Source organism: Anolis sagrei, chromosome 9 (assembly GCF_037176765.1).
Source record: "Anolis sagrei isolate rAnoSag1 chromosome 9, rAnoSag1.mat, whole genome shotgun sequence".
NCBI lineage: Eukaryota > Metazoa > Chordata > Lepidosauria > Squamata > Dactyloidae > Anolis > Anolis sagrei.
This window is the reverse complement of record NC_090029.1, coordinates 22483098-22495110: the sequence shown is the minus strand read 5'-3', so window position 1 is coordinate 22495110 and position 12013 is coordinate 22483098. Positions and strand designations below refer to the sequence as shown.

The following is a 12013-nucleotide window of genomic DNA, read 5'->3' as shown; positions in this document are numbered from 1 at the left end:
GCACTGCTTGACTATCAAGTAAAAAGTGGGCACTAGAAACAATCTATATTTATAAAAATGCTCTGTGCATAATGAGTACCTTAAAAACAAAACAAAAAAAACTACAGATACAGAAAAACTACAGATACAGAAGATACAGAATGGCGGGCAAAGATACAGAATGGGGGACAATGCGTGGCTCGAGAGCAGTACGTGTGAAAAAGATCTTGGAGTCCTCGTGGACAACAAGTTAAACATGAGCCAACAATGTGATGTGGCGGCAAAAAAAGCCAATGGGATTTTGGCCTGCATCAATAGGAGTCTAGTGTCTAGATCTAGGGAAATAATGCTACCCCTCTATTCTGCCTTGGTTAGACCACAACTGGAATATTGTGTCCAATTCTGGGCACCACAATTCAAGAGAGATATTGACAAGCTGGAATGTGTCCAGAGGAGGGTGACTAAAATGATCAAGAGTCTGGAGAACAAGTCCTATGAGGAGCGGCTTAAGGAGCTGGGCATGTTTAGCCTGAAGAAGAGAAGGCTGAGAGGGGACATGGTAGCCATGTATAAATATGTGAGAGGAAGCCACAGGGAGGAGGGAGCAAGCTTGTTTTCTGCTTCCCTGGAAACTAGGATGCAAAACAGTGGCTTCAAACTACAAGAGAGGAGATTCCATCTGAACATGAGGAAGAACTTCCTGACTGTGAGAGCCGTTCAGCAGTGGAACTCTCTGCCCCAGAGTATGGTGGAGGCTCCTTCTTTGGAAGCTTTTAAACAGAGGCTGGATGGCCATCTGTCAGGGGTGATTTGAATGCAATATTCCTGCTTCTTGGCAGGGGGTTGGACTGGATGGCCCATGAGGTCTCTTCCAACTCTGATTCTGTGATTCTACAGGGCCAAATGACCCCAAATTTGGCAACAAAACTCCTCACAATCCAAGGAGTGACCATCACTGAAAAAAAAAACCCACAATAACACCTTTAAATTCAAAAAAGGAAGAAGACAACACACCTCCCCAGCCCCCCTCGTGCTGAGGACACAGAATGAGGGTTCCGAAGCAGCAGCGGCGGCGGCAATGGCTGCTGCTCCCTGTATGTCTCTCAGCCCCTAACTAACACTAAGGCAAGGGATCAAAGGGCAGAGACTGAGGAGAAGGAGGAGAGAGAGGGGGGGAAGGAAAAGAGAGGGAGGCAGGCCATACTCTGTGCACACACTCTGACTCTCTGTCTCCCACACACACTCCCACAGCACAAGGGAAGGAGGAAGGTGCCATGATGGGGGTAATAGGGACACACTAAACTGGCACTGTTCGGAAAGGAGCTCCAAAGACCATCCAGCCTAACCTCATTTGGCAGTAAAGGAAGACACCATCAAAGAGAGAAAGGGGAAGGGGAAGAAAAAGGGGGGAAGGAATAGGTAGCTACCTCTCTTTCATAATAGTCCAGATATCTACCTCTACTTCGAAAATTCTTACTATAGGCCACAGTAACGCGTGGCAGGGTACAGCTAGTATCATATGAAAGCTGACTGGCACAACCTGGGGATCACAACCAGACACAGTGAAGACATCAGCCCTTGTGTTTTGCTACTCTGCTGCTGAATACGTCTGCCTAGTGTGGAACACAGCTCATAACGTTAAAACAGTGGATGTGGCTCTTAATGAGACATGCCGCATTATCACAGGATGTATACTTCATAGAATCATAGAATCAAAGAGTTGGAAGAGACCTCATGGGCCATCCAGTCCAACCCCCTGCCAAGAAGCAGGAATATTGCATTCAAATCACCCCTGACAAATGGCCATCCAGCCTCTGCTTAAAAGCTTCCAAAGAAGGAGCCTCCACCACACTCCGGGGCAGAGAGTTCCACTGCTGAACGGCTCTCACAGTCAGGAAGTTCTTCCTAATGTTCAGATGGAATCTCCTCTCTTGTAGTTTGAAGCCATTGTTCCGCGTCCTAGTCTCCAAGGAAGCAGAAAACAAGCTTGCTCCCTCCTCCCTGTGGCTTCCTCTCACATATTTATACATGGCTATCATATCCCCTCTCTGCCTTCTCTTCTACAGGCTAAACATGCCCAGTTCCCTAAGCCGCTCCTCGTAGGGCTTGTTCTCCAGACCCTTGATCATTTTAGTCGCCCTCCTCTGGACACATTCCAGCTTGTCAATATCTCTCTTGAATTGTGGTGCCCAGAATTGGACACAGTATTCCAGATGTGGTCTAACCAAAGCAGAATAGAGGGGTAGCATTACTTCCTTAGATCTAGACACTATGCTCCTATTGATGCAGGCCAAAATCCCATTGGCTTTTTTTGCTGCCACATCACATTGTTGGCTCATACGCCCCACACCGCTGGAGAAATTCTACTGGTATTGCACCACCTGACATCTGATGGGAAGTAACAGCCTGTAATGAAAGGACCAAGGCAGTAACATCTCTGGCCCATTCTCTTTTCGGATATCAGCCAGCACACCAATGCCTTAAATCAAGAAATAGCCTTCGAAGAGCTACAGAGATACTCACAGGAACACCTCAACAAGTGAGAGTCCAAAAGTGGCAGGCTGAAACCCAGAACCTCAATCAGTGATTGATATCGAATGAGAGACTCCCTCCTGGGCACACAGAAGAGTGGGCGACTTGGAGGGCACTGAACAGACTTTATCCTGGCACCACAAGATGCAGAGCCAACCTGAAGAAAAGGGGCCACAAAGTGGAGTTCATGCTATGTGAGTTTGGAGAGGAGCAAACCACAGACCACCTATTACAATGCTTATAGCAACACCAGAGGTACTCCAAGTGGCCAGCTTCTGGTCAGAGCACATTTAGTATAATGCCAAGTTTTAAAACATTGTTTTTATTTTAAATACATTACAACTGTACCCTCAATTCGCTTCTGACACGATAAATAAATAGTAGGCTCTGTCAAGAAAAATTTGAAAACTTGGCTCTTCCGATGTGCCTTTGGAGAGTGACCATTTATCCTATTTCTGCCTGTTCCATTCACAGTACTTCTCCTATGATGCACTTTCCCCCTTCCTAAACTGAAAGCCTAACCCCACTGGTCATCCTTTCTGGGCTCCTCTCAATTTTTTGTTTTATTCCTACCTACCTGTTTTATTCCTACCTCATCCAGAGTTTTATCATTTTTCTCGTCCATTTGACTTGCCCATTGTGTCCGATTTTATGTTATGTCAATTTGCTGTATTTATTTTACTTTGCTATTGTATGTATTTTATTTTGATGTAATTTTTGTTGTCTGTTTTTTGCATTTTATTCTGGTGTATTGTATCTTTGGGCTTGACCTTATGTTAGCCACCCCTAGTCCCCTTTGGGGAGATGATGGCAGGGAATAAAAAAAGATTATTATTATTATTATTATTATTATTATTATTATTATTATTAATAGGCCTGCTTGGAGGCTGAAATGGGATGGGAGGTCAGTACCTTTACAGATGGGACTTCCCTTTGGTAGTTTTCCTTTTCTGGGTCTCTGCTAGGGCATCGGGTCAGCCACATGGCACCCGATTTTGGCCCTCTGCCCAAACGCCGTCCTTTCCTCAGCCTCCGGAGCGCCAGATCGTGGTGGGCATCTGCGCCATGACCAAGAAGTCCAAGTCCAAGCCCATGACGCAGATTCTGGAGCGGCTCTGCAAGTTCGAGTTCATCACGGTAGTGATCATGGGGGAAGACGTCATCCTGAACGAGCCAGTGGAGAACTGGCCGCCCTGCGACTGCCTCATCTCTTTCCATTCCAAAGGTGGGTCGGGGGGACGTGACTGGAGGGGGGGGGGGGGAGTATCCATCTTGGACCCCCTCCCTGCCTTCCTCCTCTCCTTCCTCCTCTGCTTGCCTGCTCCATCCTCTGAGAGCCTCTCCTTGCCGCCCTTCAGGCTTCCCGCTGGATAAGGCCGTGGCTTATGCCAAGCTGCGGAGCCCTTTCCTCATCAACGACCTCGATACGCAGTATTTCATCCAGGACAGGTAGGACTGAGGCAGCAGCATTGGTGCTCAGCAGGGGAGGGGCTTCGGGGGAGAGGGTCATATTATATACAGCCCTTCCTTTGCCCCATGAATGAATGAATTTTATTGTTACTGTCACAGGCTTTAAAACAATAAAGCAGAGGGTTTTTTAAATATAAGAAAGCGTTAACATTAAGATCTGAAATTCACAACATAATAAAACGAGTGCACTAAAACTTGATACACTCAAATCATCCACAAACTGCTTCCTTATTTTTATAGCTGCCGCACAAAACTTAGCCACTTTATAATCAAATATCCGTATAGAAAGGCATTGTGAAAGGAGATGCCCTTTGCGTTGTGTTCCCTGCAGGCGGGAGGTCTACCGGATCCTGCAAGAGGAGGGGATTGACCTGCCTCGCTATGCGGTGCTCAACAGGGACCCCGACAAGCCGGAGGGTGAGTTGCCTGTGTCCCCTTTTGCTGCTGCTGCTGTGATAGTGGAACCCTGATGGAGAAGAAGCAGCAGCTCTTGGCACCTTTGAGAAATGGGTGCACATTGCCTTGTGCCTGGCCCTCGAAAGGCAGCTGAAGGAGGCACTTCCCTCTGGAAGGGAGAGCCTAGTGGGTGTGGCAGACCCCCATAAAGCCCCCCCCCCCAGTTGACTAAGGAAGGGGAGAGCCTGCCTGCCCCTTCCTCCTTCCCTGACTGATGGACAGAAGTGTGCCTTGGCTGCAGAATGCAACCTGGTGGAGGGGGAGGACCACGTGGAGGTGAATGGGGCCATCTTCCCCAAGCCCTTCGTGGAGAAGCCGGTCAGCGCAGAAGACCACAACGTCTACATCTACTATCCCACCTCGGCTGGAGGTGGCAGCCAGCGGCTTTTCCGCAAGGTGAGGAGGAGGGGAGGGATCTGGAGGGCTCCAGTTGCTCATTTTGAGGCATGGCCAAGGGAGGGCAGTCTGACATTGGATCCTTTGGCTGTTGGGCGACAGGTTGGCCCAGGCAGCAGATGGAGCCCAAGCTCACCTCTCCGTGCGTCCCTGGGCTCTCTGGGAGAATGTTAGGTACCACTACAGACATAACAGAAAATCCTGTTGTGTCAGCTCTTAAAGAGACCATAATTATGGGTATATTAAAGTCAGATTACTCAATTGACAATTGTACAGGCCTTCGACTATGATCTTGATTATGTGATTTTAATTGGTGTTTGAATAATTAATGTTTAACTGTATGGTTTTAATTGCAATACAATTAAAAGTGGAACACAGAGTTTAAAAACAAATTGTAACAGTGTGGTTAAAAACAGATTGAAATACAGTAAATACACTTAATTGGTCTTTAAACCTTACAGTAATCGGCCTCCTCCCTCCTGACCTTCAGAAAAAAAACCCTAAAAATGTGGACCAAGTGTTCGGATAATAATCTTTCAGTACAATAAGCAAACATGGAATAGTGCAATGAGAATTGGAATGGCCTTGGACTATGATATTGGATTGTGTGGATTTAAAATTGGTTTTATTTATTTATTATTTATTTATTTATTTCTTGCATTTATTGACCGCCCCTCTCAGCCCGGGGGCGACTCGGGGCGGTGAACAGCAACAAGGAAGACAGTGTACAGTAAATCACGACAATACAAACCAGACACATACAACATAACATATACTTATACTAAAAATCCGCTTCGTCAAGTCCTGGGGTCATAGCCGAAATTCGTAGTCCTAGTTCATTCCAGTGTCATTCCAAAATACACTCAGTTGAAGGCCTGCTCGAAGAGCCATGTTTTCAGGCCCCTACGAAAGGCCATCAAGGAGGGCGCCTGTCTAACTTCAGCAGGGAGGGTGTTCCACAGCCGGGGGGCCACCACCGAGAAGGCCCGCTCCCTCGTCCCCGCCAGACGTGCCTGTGAGGCAGGCGGGACCGAGAGAAGGGCCTCCCCGGATGATCTCAAGGCCCTCGTGGGCTCGTAGGCCGAGATGCGGTCTGCAAGGTATGTTTTTAGCAGTAGGTATATAAGTTCATTTTATTAGATGTATGCTTGTGTGGCATCGAATTGTCGCCTATATATATGAGAGCTGTTCTGAGTCCCCTTCGGGGTGAGAAGGGCAGGGTACAAATATGGCAAATAATTAATATGTGGGATTCCAACCTGTTTCATGAGACACCAGGTTTCATTTCCATTGAGCTTTCCCCAAGCTACATTTAGTACACATCTTGTAACAAGCAACTGGGACTGGAATGTTTATACTTATGAATGATGGCATCTGCATCTCAGGGTGAACTGAATGGCCCTTCTGCCCCGCTTTCAGATTGGGAGCCGTAGCAGCGTCTACTCTCCGGAGAGCAACGTGAGGAAAACAGGCTCCTACATCTACGAGGAGTTCATGCCAACAGATGGAACAGACGTCAAGGTGAGAATGGGGAGGCAGGCAGGCAGGCAGGTGGGTGGGCAGCTGTGGCCCCAACAGGCCTCTGAGTCAGTGGATGGACTTTCTGTGGGGCAGGTCTACACGGTGGGGCCAGACTACGCACATGCAGAAGCACGCAAGTCCCCAGCGCTGGATGGGAAGGTGGAGCGAGACAGCGAAGGGAAGGAGATCCGCTACCCAGTGATGCTGACAGCCATCGAGAAACTGGTGGCCCGAAAGGTCTGCGTGGCCTTCAAGGTTGGTGTCCCTGTGGTCTCCAGGAATAACCCCCCAAACATATCGAGGGAAGCCTGCAAATGTGTGGCTCAGGATGTCCACTGGAGGGGAATGAGATTGGGACTGAGCAAGGGCCTCCTGTTTGCTCGCCCAGGACTGTGGTGTTGTCCTTTGTTTTCCTGGGATGGCCAATGAAGCTGCCTAGGCAGCAGTGGAAGGATCATGGGAGGGCTGAGGGGCCAGTGCTGCCCCTGGCAGCCTGCTAAGCGTTGCCCCTTTTGCTCCCCCCTCCCCACAACAGCAGACCGTCTGCGGTTTTGACCTCCTGCGGGCCAACGGCCACTCCTTCGTGTGTGATGTCAATGGATTCAGTTTTGTGAAGAACTCCATGAAGTATTATGATGACTGCGCCAAGATTCTGGGGTGCGTCTGTGTAGCTCTCCCAATCTGAGCCCCCCCCCCCCCCATAGAAAGGTTTGCCTTCTTACTGGATGCAGTTGGGGGGGGGGGGGCTTGGCCAGTCAGCCTCCCCATCCTCAGTCTGGTGGATGCTTTGCTGAATCCCCCCTTCCCTTTGGCTGCAGAAGGAGGGGCTTTCTCACACAGCTGTGGGGCCGCCCCCCCTTTCTCAACCAGGAATATCATCATGCGTGAGATGGCCCCCCAGCTGCAGATTCCCTGGTCCATCCCCACAGAGGCAGAGGACATCCCCATTGTGCCCACAACGTCTGGGACCATGTGAGTGGCAACCTCTCCCCTGGGAAAGGGCAGAGGGGAAACAGAGCATTCATTGGGGAACCCTGGCCCTTCTACCTTTGGGTAGAAGGGCCAGGGAGGCATAGGCCCTGCTTCCTCTGGACTCCAGCAGAGAGGGCAGAGCGTCCTCCAATCCTGGTCTGATGGCAAGGAGCGGTGCCAGCCCTGACTGCACTCAGCTTTGGGTTATTTGTCCTTGTGTTGTCAGTTCCAGAGGCCAGGACTGGTGGCCAAGATTTGGGGGGGGGGGGGCAGGGGGAATGTAGCCCCAAAGGGCAGGGCCTGAGGTTATGGATGGGACCTCTTCTTCCTCCCTCTCCCACCCAGGATGGAGCTACGCTGTGTGATTGCAGTGATCCGACATGGGGACCGGACTCCCAAGCAGAAGATGAAGATGGAGGTCAAGCACCCCAGGTAGATGGGGGGGGGGGGGCTTTTCATGGCAGGCCTTGGGGGGGCCTTTTGCTCAGTCTGAGCAATACAGATCGCTGCTCCGTTGCCGGCCTTTAGCAGGTCCTGGCCAACCTGGGCTGTTGGGAGAATGGACTTATTAACAAAAGACCCTCCCCATAAATGTACAGCAGAGTACAGCGTGACACAGCACAGAAGCTTCGGCCTACTCACTCTCCTCAGGACAACACTAACTTTGTCCCACTGACTCTAACGGGCTTCGGCCTACTCACTCTCCTCAGGACGACACTAGCTTTGGCCCACTGACTAACAGGCTTCGGCCTTCTCACTCTCCTCAGGGCTACACTAGCTTTGGCCCACTGACTGACAGGCTTTGGCCTACTCACTCTCCTCAGGGCTACACTAGCTTTGACCCACTGACTCTAACAGGCTTCGGCCTACTCACTCTCCTCAGGACTACACTAGCTTTGGCCCAATTACTCTGCCAGGCTTCGGCCTACTCACTCTCCTCAGGGCTACACTAGCTTTGGCCCACTGACTCTGACAGGCTTCGGCCTACTCACTTTCAGTGCTTGACTCACACTTTTGTAATCAAAAATACTTAGTTAATATGTAATATTTCTGACATGGTCTACTCTCTGCTCATGTGGCTCTTTGCTGCCTCCAGGTTCTTTGAGTTGTTTGAAAAGTACGAGGGCTACAAGACGGGGAAGCTCAAGCTGAAGAAGCCGGAGCAGCTCCAGGTGAGGAGGATGGGAGAGTGCTCTCTTGTGGCTGGAAGTGCCTTCTGAGTGTGTGTGTCTCCCTCTGTGAAAGCTCTTCTGTGGGATGGCAAAGGAAGCCCCTCTTCTTCCTCCTCCTCCTCCTCCTCCAAGGGTGTCCAGAAGCAGGCCCCCTCTGCTTCACTGCCTGTCTCCCAAGGGCCATCCTTTTTTCTTCTTCCTGGCAGGAAGTGCTGGACATTGCCCGCCTACTGGTGCTGGAGGAGGAAGCCCCTGCCTGCAGCCCCGAGGGGGAGGACCAGCAGAAGTCCAAGCTGGAGCAGCTGAAGACTGTCCTGGAGATGTGAGGGAAGAGAGGAGTCAGGAACCCCCTGCATTATGTTCCTCCTGAGAGTTCTGTAGTAGTGGAGGGAGACAGCATATTGGGTGCGGGGGGTTCAGGGTCAGATGGGATGTGCCTGGGCCCCTCCAACCAGTGACATTTCCTCTTCCTTACTTCCCTGGCAGGTATGGACACTTCTCTGGCATCAACCGCAAAGTACAACTGACCTACTTGCCTCATGGGCGGCCCAAAGCCTCCAGTGAAGAGGAAGGCAGGTATCTAGTGCAGGACACTCTGTGGGGAGCTCTAGGGCGGCAGTGGGGGTGAAGAGCATAATCTGGAGCCTACTTTGATGGCGGAGATTTCTGCTCCTCTCATGCCCTTTGGAAGTGAAGCTAACCCCAGGAGTAGCCATGTCGTGCCTGGGAAGCGCTTTGAGTTGATAGGAAAAGACTTTGTGAACATGGGATTTGGTCACAAGTGCTCTTTATTGTTATTATTGTTATTATAGCAGCAAACAAGATCACTATGCTGGATTTTGTATTCAATCACATGTTGGACACTTCCCAAGTTTCTATTATTATTATTATTATTATTATTATTATTATTATTATTTGACACATATCAAGATTAGTACACAGCAAACAAGATCACTATGCTGGCTGTTGTATTGGATCACACGTCGGACACTTCCCAAGTGTCTAGGCAAATAATGCATGCAGATCCAAGTAGGGTGGCCTTTTGCAGCTGACAGATGGTAATTTTGTCAGCGGTGATTGTTTTTAAGTGCAGGCCAAGGTCTTTAGGCACTGCACCCAGTGTGCCGATCACCACTGGGACCACCTTTATTGGCTTGTGCCAGAGTCTTTGCAGTTCAATCTTTCAATCCTTGCAACGTGCAAGCTTTTCCAGTTGCTTCTCATCAATCCTGCTGTCGCCTGGGATTGCAACACTGACAATCCATATTTTTTTCTCCATGGTTATGAGGTTGGGAGTGTTGTGCTCCAAAACTCTCTCTGTCGGAATCCAGAAGTCCCAGACTAGTTTGACGTGTTCATTTTACCTAACTTTTTCAAGTTTGTGATCCCACCAGTTTGTTTGTTTTTTTTTTTTTTGTTATGGGCAGATTATTATTATGTTCATCTGTACCCCACTTTTCCTCTCTGCAAGAAGACTCAAAGCAACTTACATTAAAAGTATTTCATACAATTTCAAACCTACAGAAACACAATCAGAATTGCCCATGGCTTGGCCCTTATCCCTCCCCTTTATTTCTCTGCAAAGCCTCTTGGGAGCATGGCACATGCCTTGCTTGGCCAAGAGGCTCCTGGAATGGAGGTGACCCCGCTCCCTCTCTGCCCTTTCCCCTCAGATGCCCGCAGAGACCCCTCTCCATCGCTACTTCTGGTACTGAAGTGGGGAGGCGAGCTGACTCCAGCCGGGAGGGTCCAGGCGGAGGAGCTGGGGCGAGCCTTCCGCTGCATGTACCCGGGGGGACAAGGTGAGGATATGGAGAACAGAGGGAGGAGAGACTGGGGGGCTGCATAGGCCACAGGACAACTATTCTGTGCAGCCCAATAGCCCTCAGAACACAAGTGCGTGTGGGAAGGGACACCCCTTAGTCTTGCTTTTATAAATTGGGGAGAAGGCAAGAGGCAGCGTTGGCTTGACTTGACCTGGCTTTCCGGGCCACCCTTCCTTGGTTTTCTGGCTCCAGTGGAATTCACCATTCAAGTGCTATTAATCCTGCAACATACCCAGAGGGGAAGCTGTTCTCTGCAAACAGATGGGTTCAATTCAATGTGGTTTGGGGGAGGTGTGGGGGAATGTCGCTTTGGGGCCACTGCTTGGGCTTCAAGTTCCCTCCTGCTCCTGTCTGTCTTCCTGGACCCAGGGGACTACGCGGGCTTCCCGGGGTGTGGCCTCCTCCGCTTGCACAGCACATACCGGCATGACCTCAAGATCTATGCCTCCGACGAGGGACGGGTCCAGATGACCGCTGCGGCTTTTGCTAAGGTGCATCTCCTCTCCATTCAGTGGGCTGCACTGGAGCCCAGTTCCTTGGCACCTTCTGGGGAAGTCTGCAGTCTGGCTGCTCTGAGCCCCCTCCCAATGCTGTGTTTCCTTGCAGGGCCTCCTGGCACTGGAGGGGGAGCTGACCCCAATCCTGGTGCAGATGGTGAAGAGCGCCAACATGAACGGCCTTCTGGACAGCGACAGTGACTCCCTCAGCAGCTGCCAGCACCGGGTGAAGGCCCGCCTTCGGGAGATCATGCAGAAGGACTCCCCCTTCAGCGAGGAGGACTACCAGAAGGTGAGAGGCTGGTGCCTGAGCCTCCTCAGACACCTCCCAGGGTGGAAGGCCTGTTGAAAATGTGTTTGGAGTTAATGGAGTTAATTTACGCCTAGGGCAAAGGTATCTGGCTGTTTGACCAAGATTGCCTTTGAATCAAAGGACACCCTCTTTATTTGGCATCAGTGAGCAGAGTAGCAGAGACCACAAAGTTTTAAAGATTGACTCTGTATAGAGTATGCTTTAAAACATTGTTTCTCAACCTGGGAGTCGAGACCCCTGGGGAATTGTGAGGGGGGTGTCAAAGACTATCAGAAAACACAGTATTTTCTGTTGGTCATGGGGGTTCTGTGTGGGAAGTTTGGTTCAATTCTATCATTGATGGGGTTCAGAATGCTCTTTGATTGTAGGTGAACTATAAATCCCAGCAACTACAACTCCCAAATGACAAAATCATTCCTTTTTTAAAAAAATAAATATTTATAAATTTATTAAACAAAATGTATAAGCATACATTCTTCCCTTTATTTTACAAAATCTTAGATAGAAGAGTATGTCATATTATATACAATCTAACAGTAAAAAAATCAAATATATATTTAAGCATATTTCTTATCATTTTTAAAACTTTCCATTACAACTTATACTACTTATATCACTACCACACACCTTTTATCTACTTATACATGTTTTATTTCTTTATAATTAGTATTATATCATATTTTCCCCTCTTCCCCTTGCCCTTAGTTTGTGCCCCCTTCACCAGGACCAACCTATTCATGTTATTTCATAATTCCAAAATGTCATTGTTTCTGTTGCTGGCTTATACCCCTTTCCCTCATTAAAAATATTAAATAAAATTTCCCCATATTTTCCATTGCTCTTTGATTGTAGGTGAATGATAAATTCCATCAACTACAA

At 49.2% G+C, this 12013-nt stretch overlaps 1 protein-coding gene across 3 annotated transcripts in view; it reads left to right on the top strand.

Moving 5' to 3' along the window:
- PPIP5K1 (diphosphoinositol pentakisphosphate kinase 1) overlaps positions 1-12013 on the top strand; it is a 31302-nt gene that overhangs the window by 6911 nt on the left and 12378 nt on the right. For all 3 annotated transcript variants that reach the window (XM_060755484.2, XM_067471360.1, XM_060755483.2), the window contains exons 2-16: positions 3541-3736; positions 3870-3960; positions 4313-4398; positions 4679-4833; positions 6253-6354; positions 6448-6609; positions 6890-7011; positions 7225-7326; positions 7672-7758; positions 8423-8498; positions 8705-8820; positions 8985-9070; positions 10172-10300; positions 10694-10815; positions 10931-11113. In XM_060755484.2, coding sequence (XP_060611467.2) covers positions 3541-3736; positions 3870-3960; positions 4313-4398; positions 4679-4833; positions 6253-6354; positions 6448-6609; positions 6890-7011; positions 7225-7326; positions 7672-7758; positions 8423-8498; positions 8705-8820; positions 8985-9070; positions 10172-10300; positions 10694-10815; positions 10931-11113 — 1815 coding nt within the window. The remainder of the gene's footprint in view (positions 1-3540; positions 3737-3869; positions 3961-4312; positions 4399-4678; positions 4834-6252; positions 6355-6447; positions 6610-6889; positions 7012-7224; positions 7327-7671; positions 7759-8422; positions 8499-8704; positions 8821-8984; positions 9071-10171; positions 10301-10693; positions 10816-10930; positions 11114-12013) is intronic.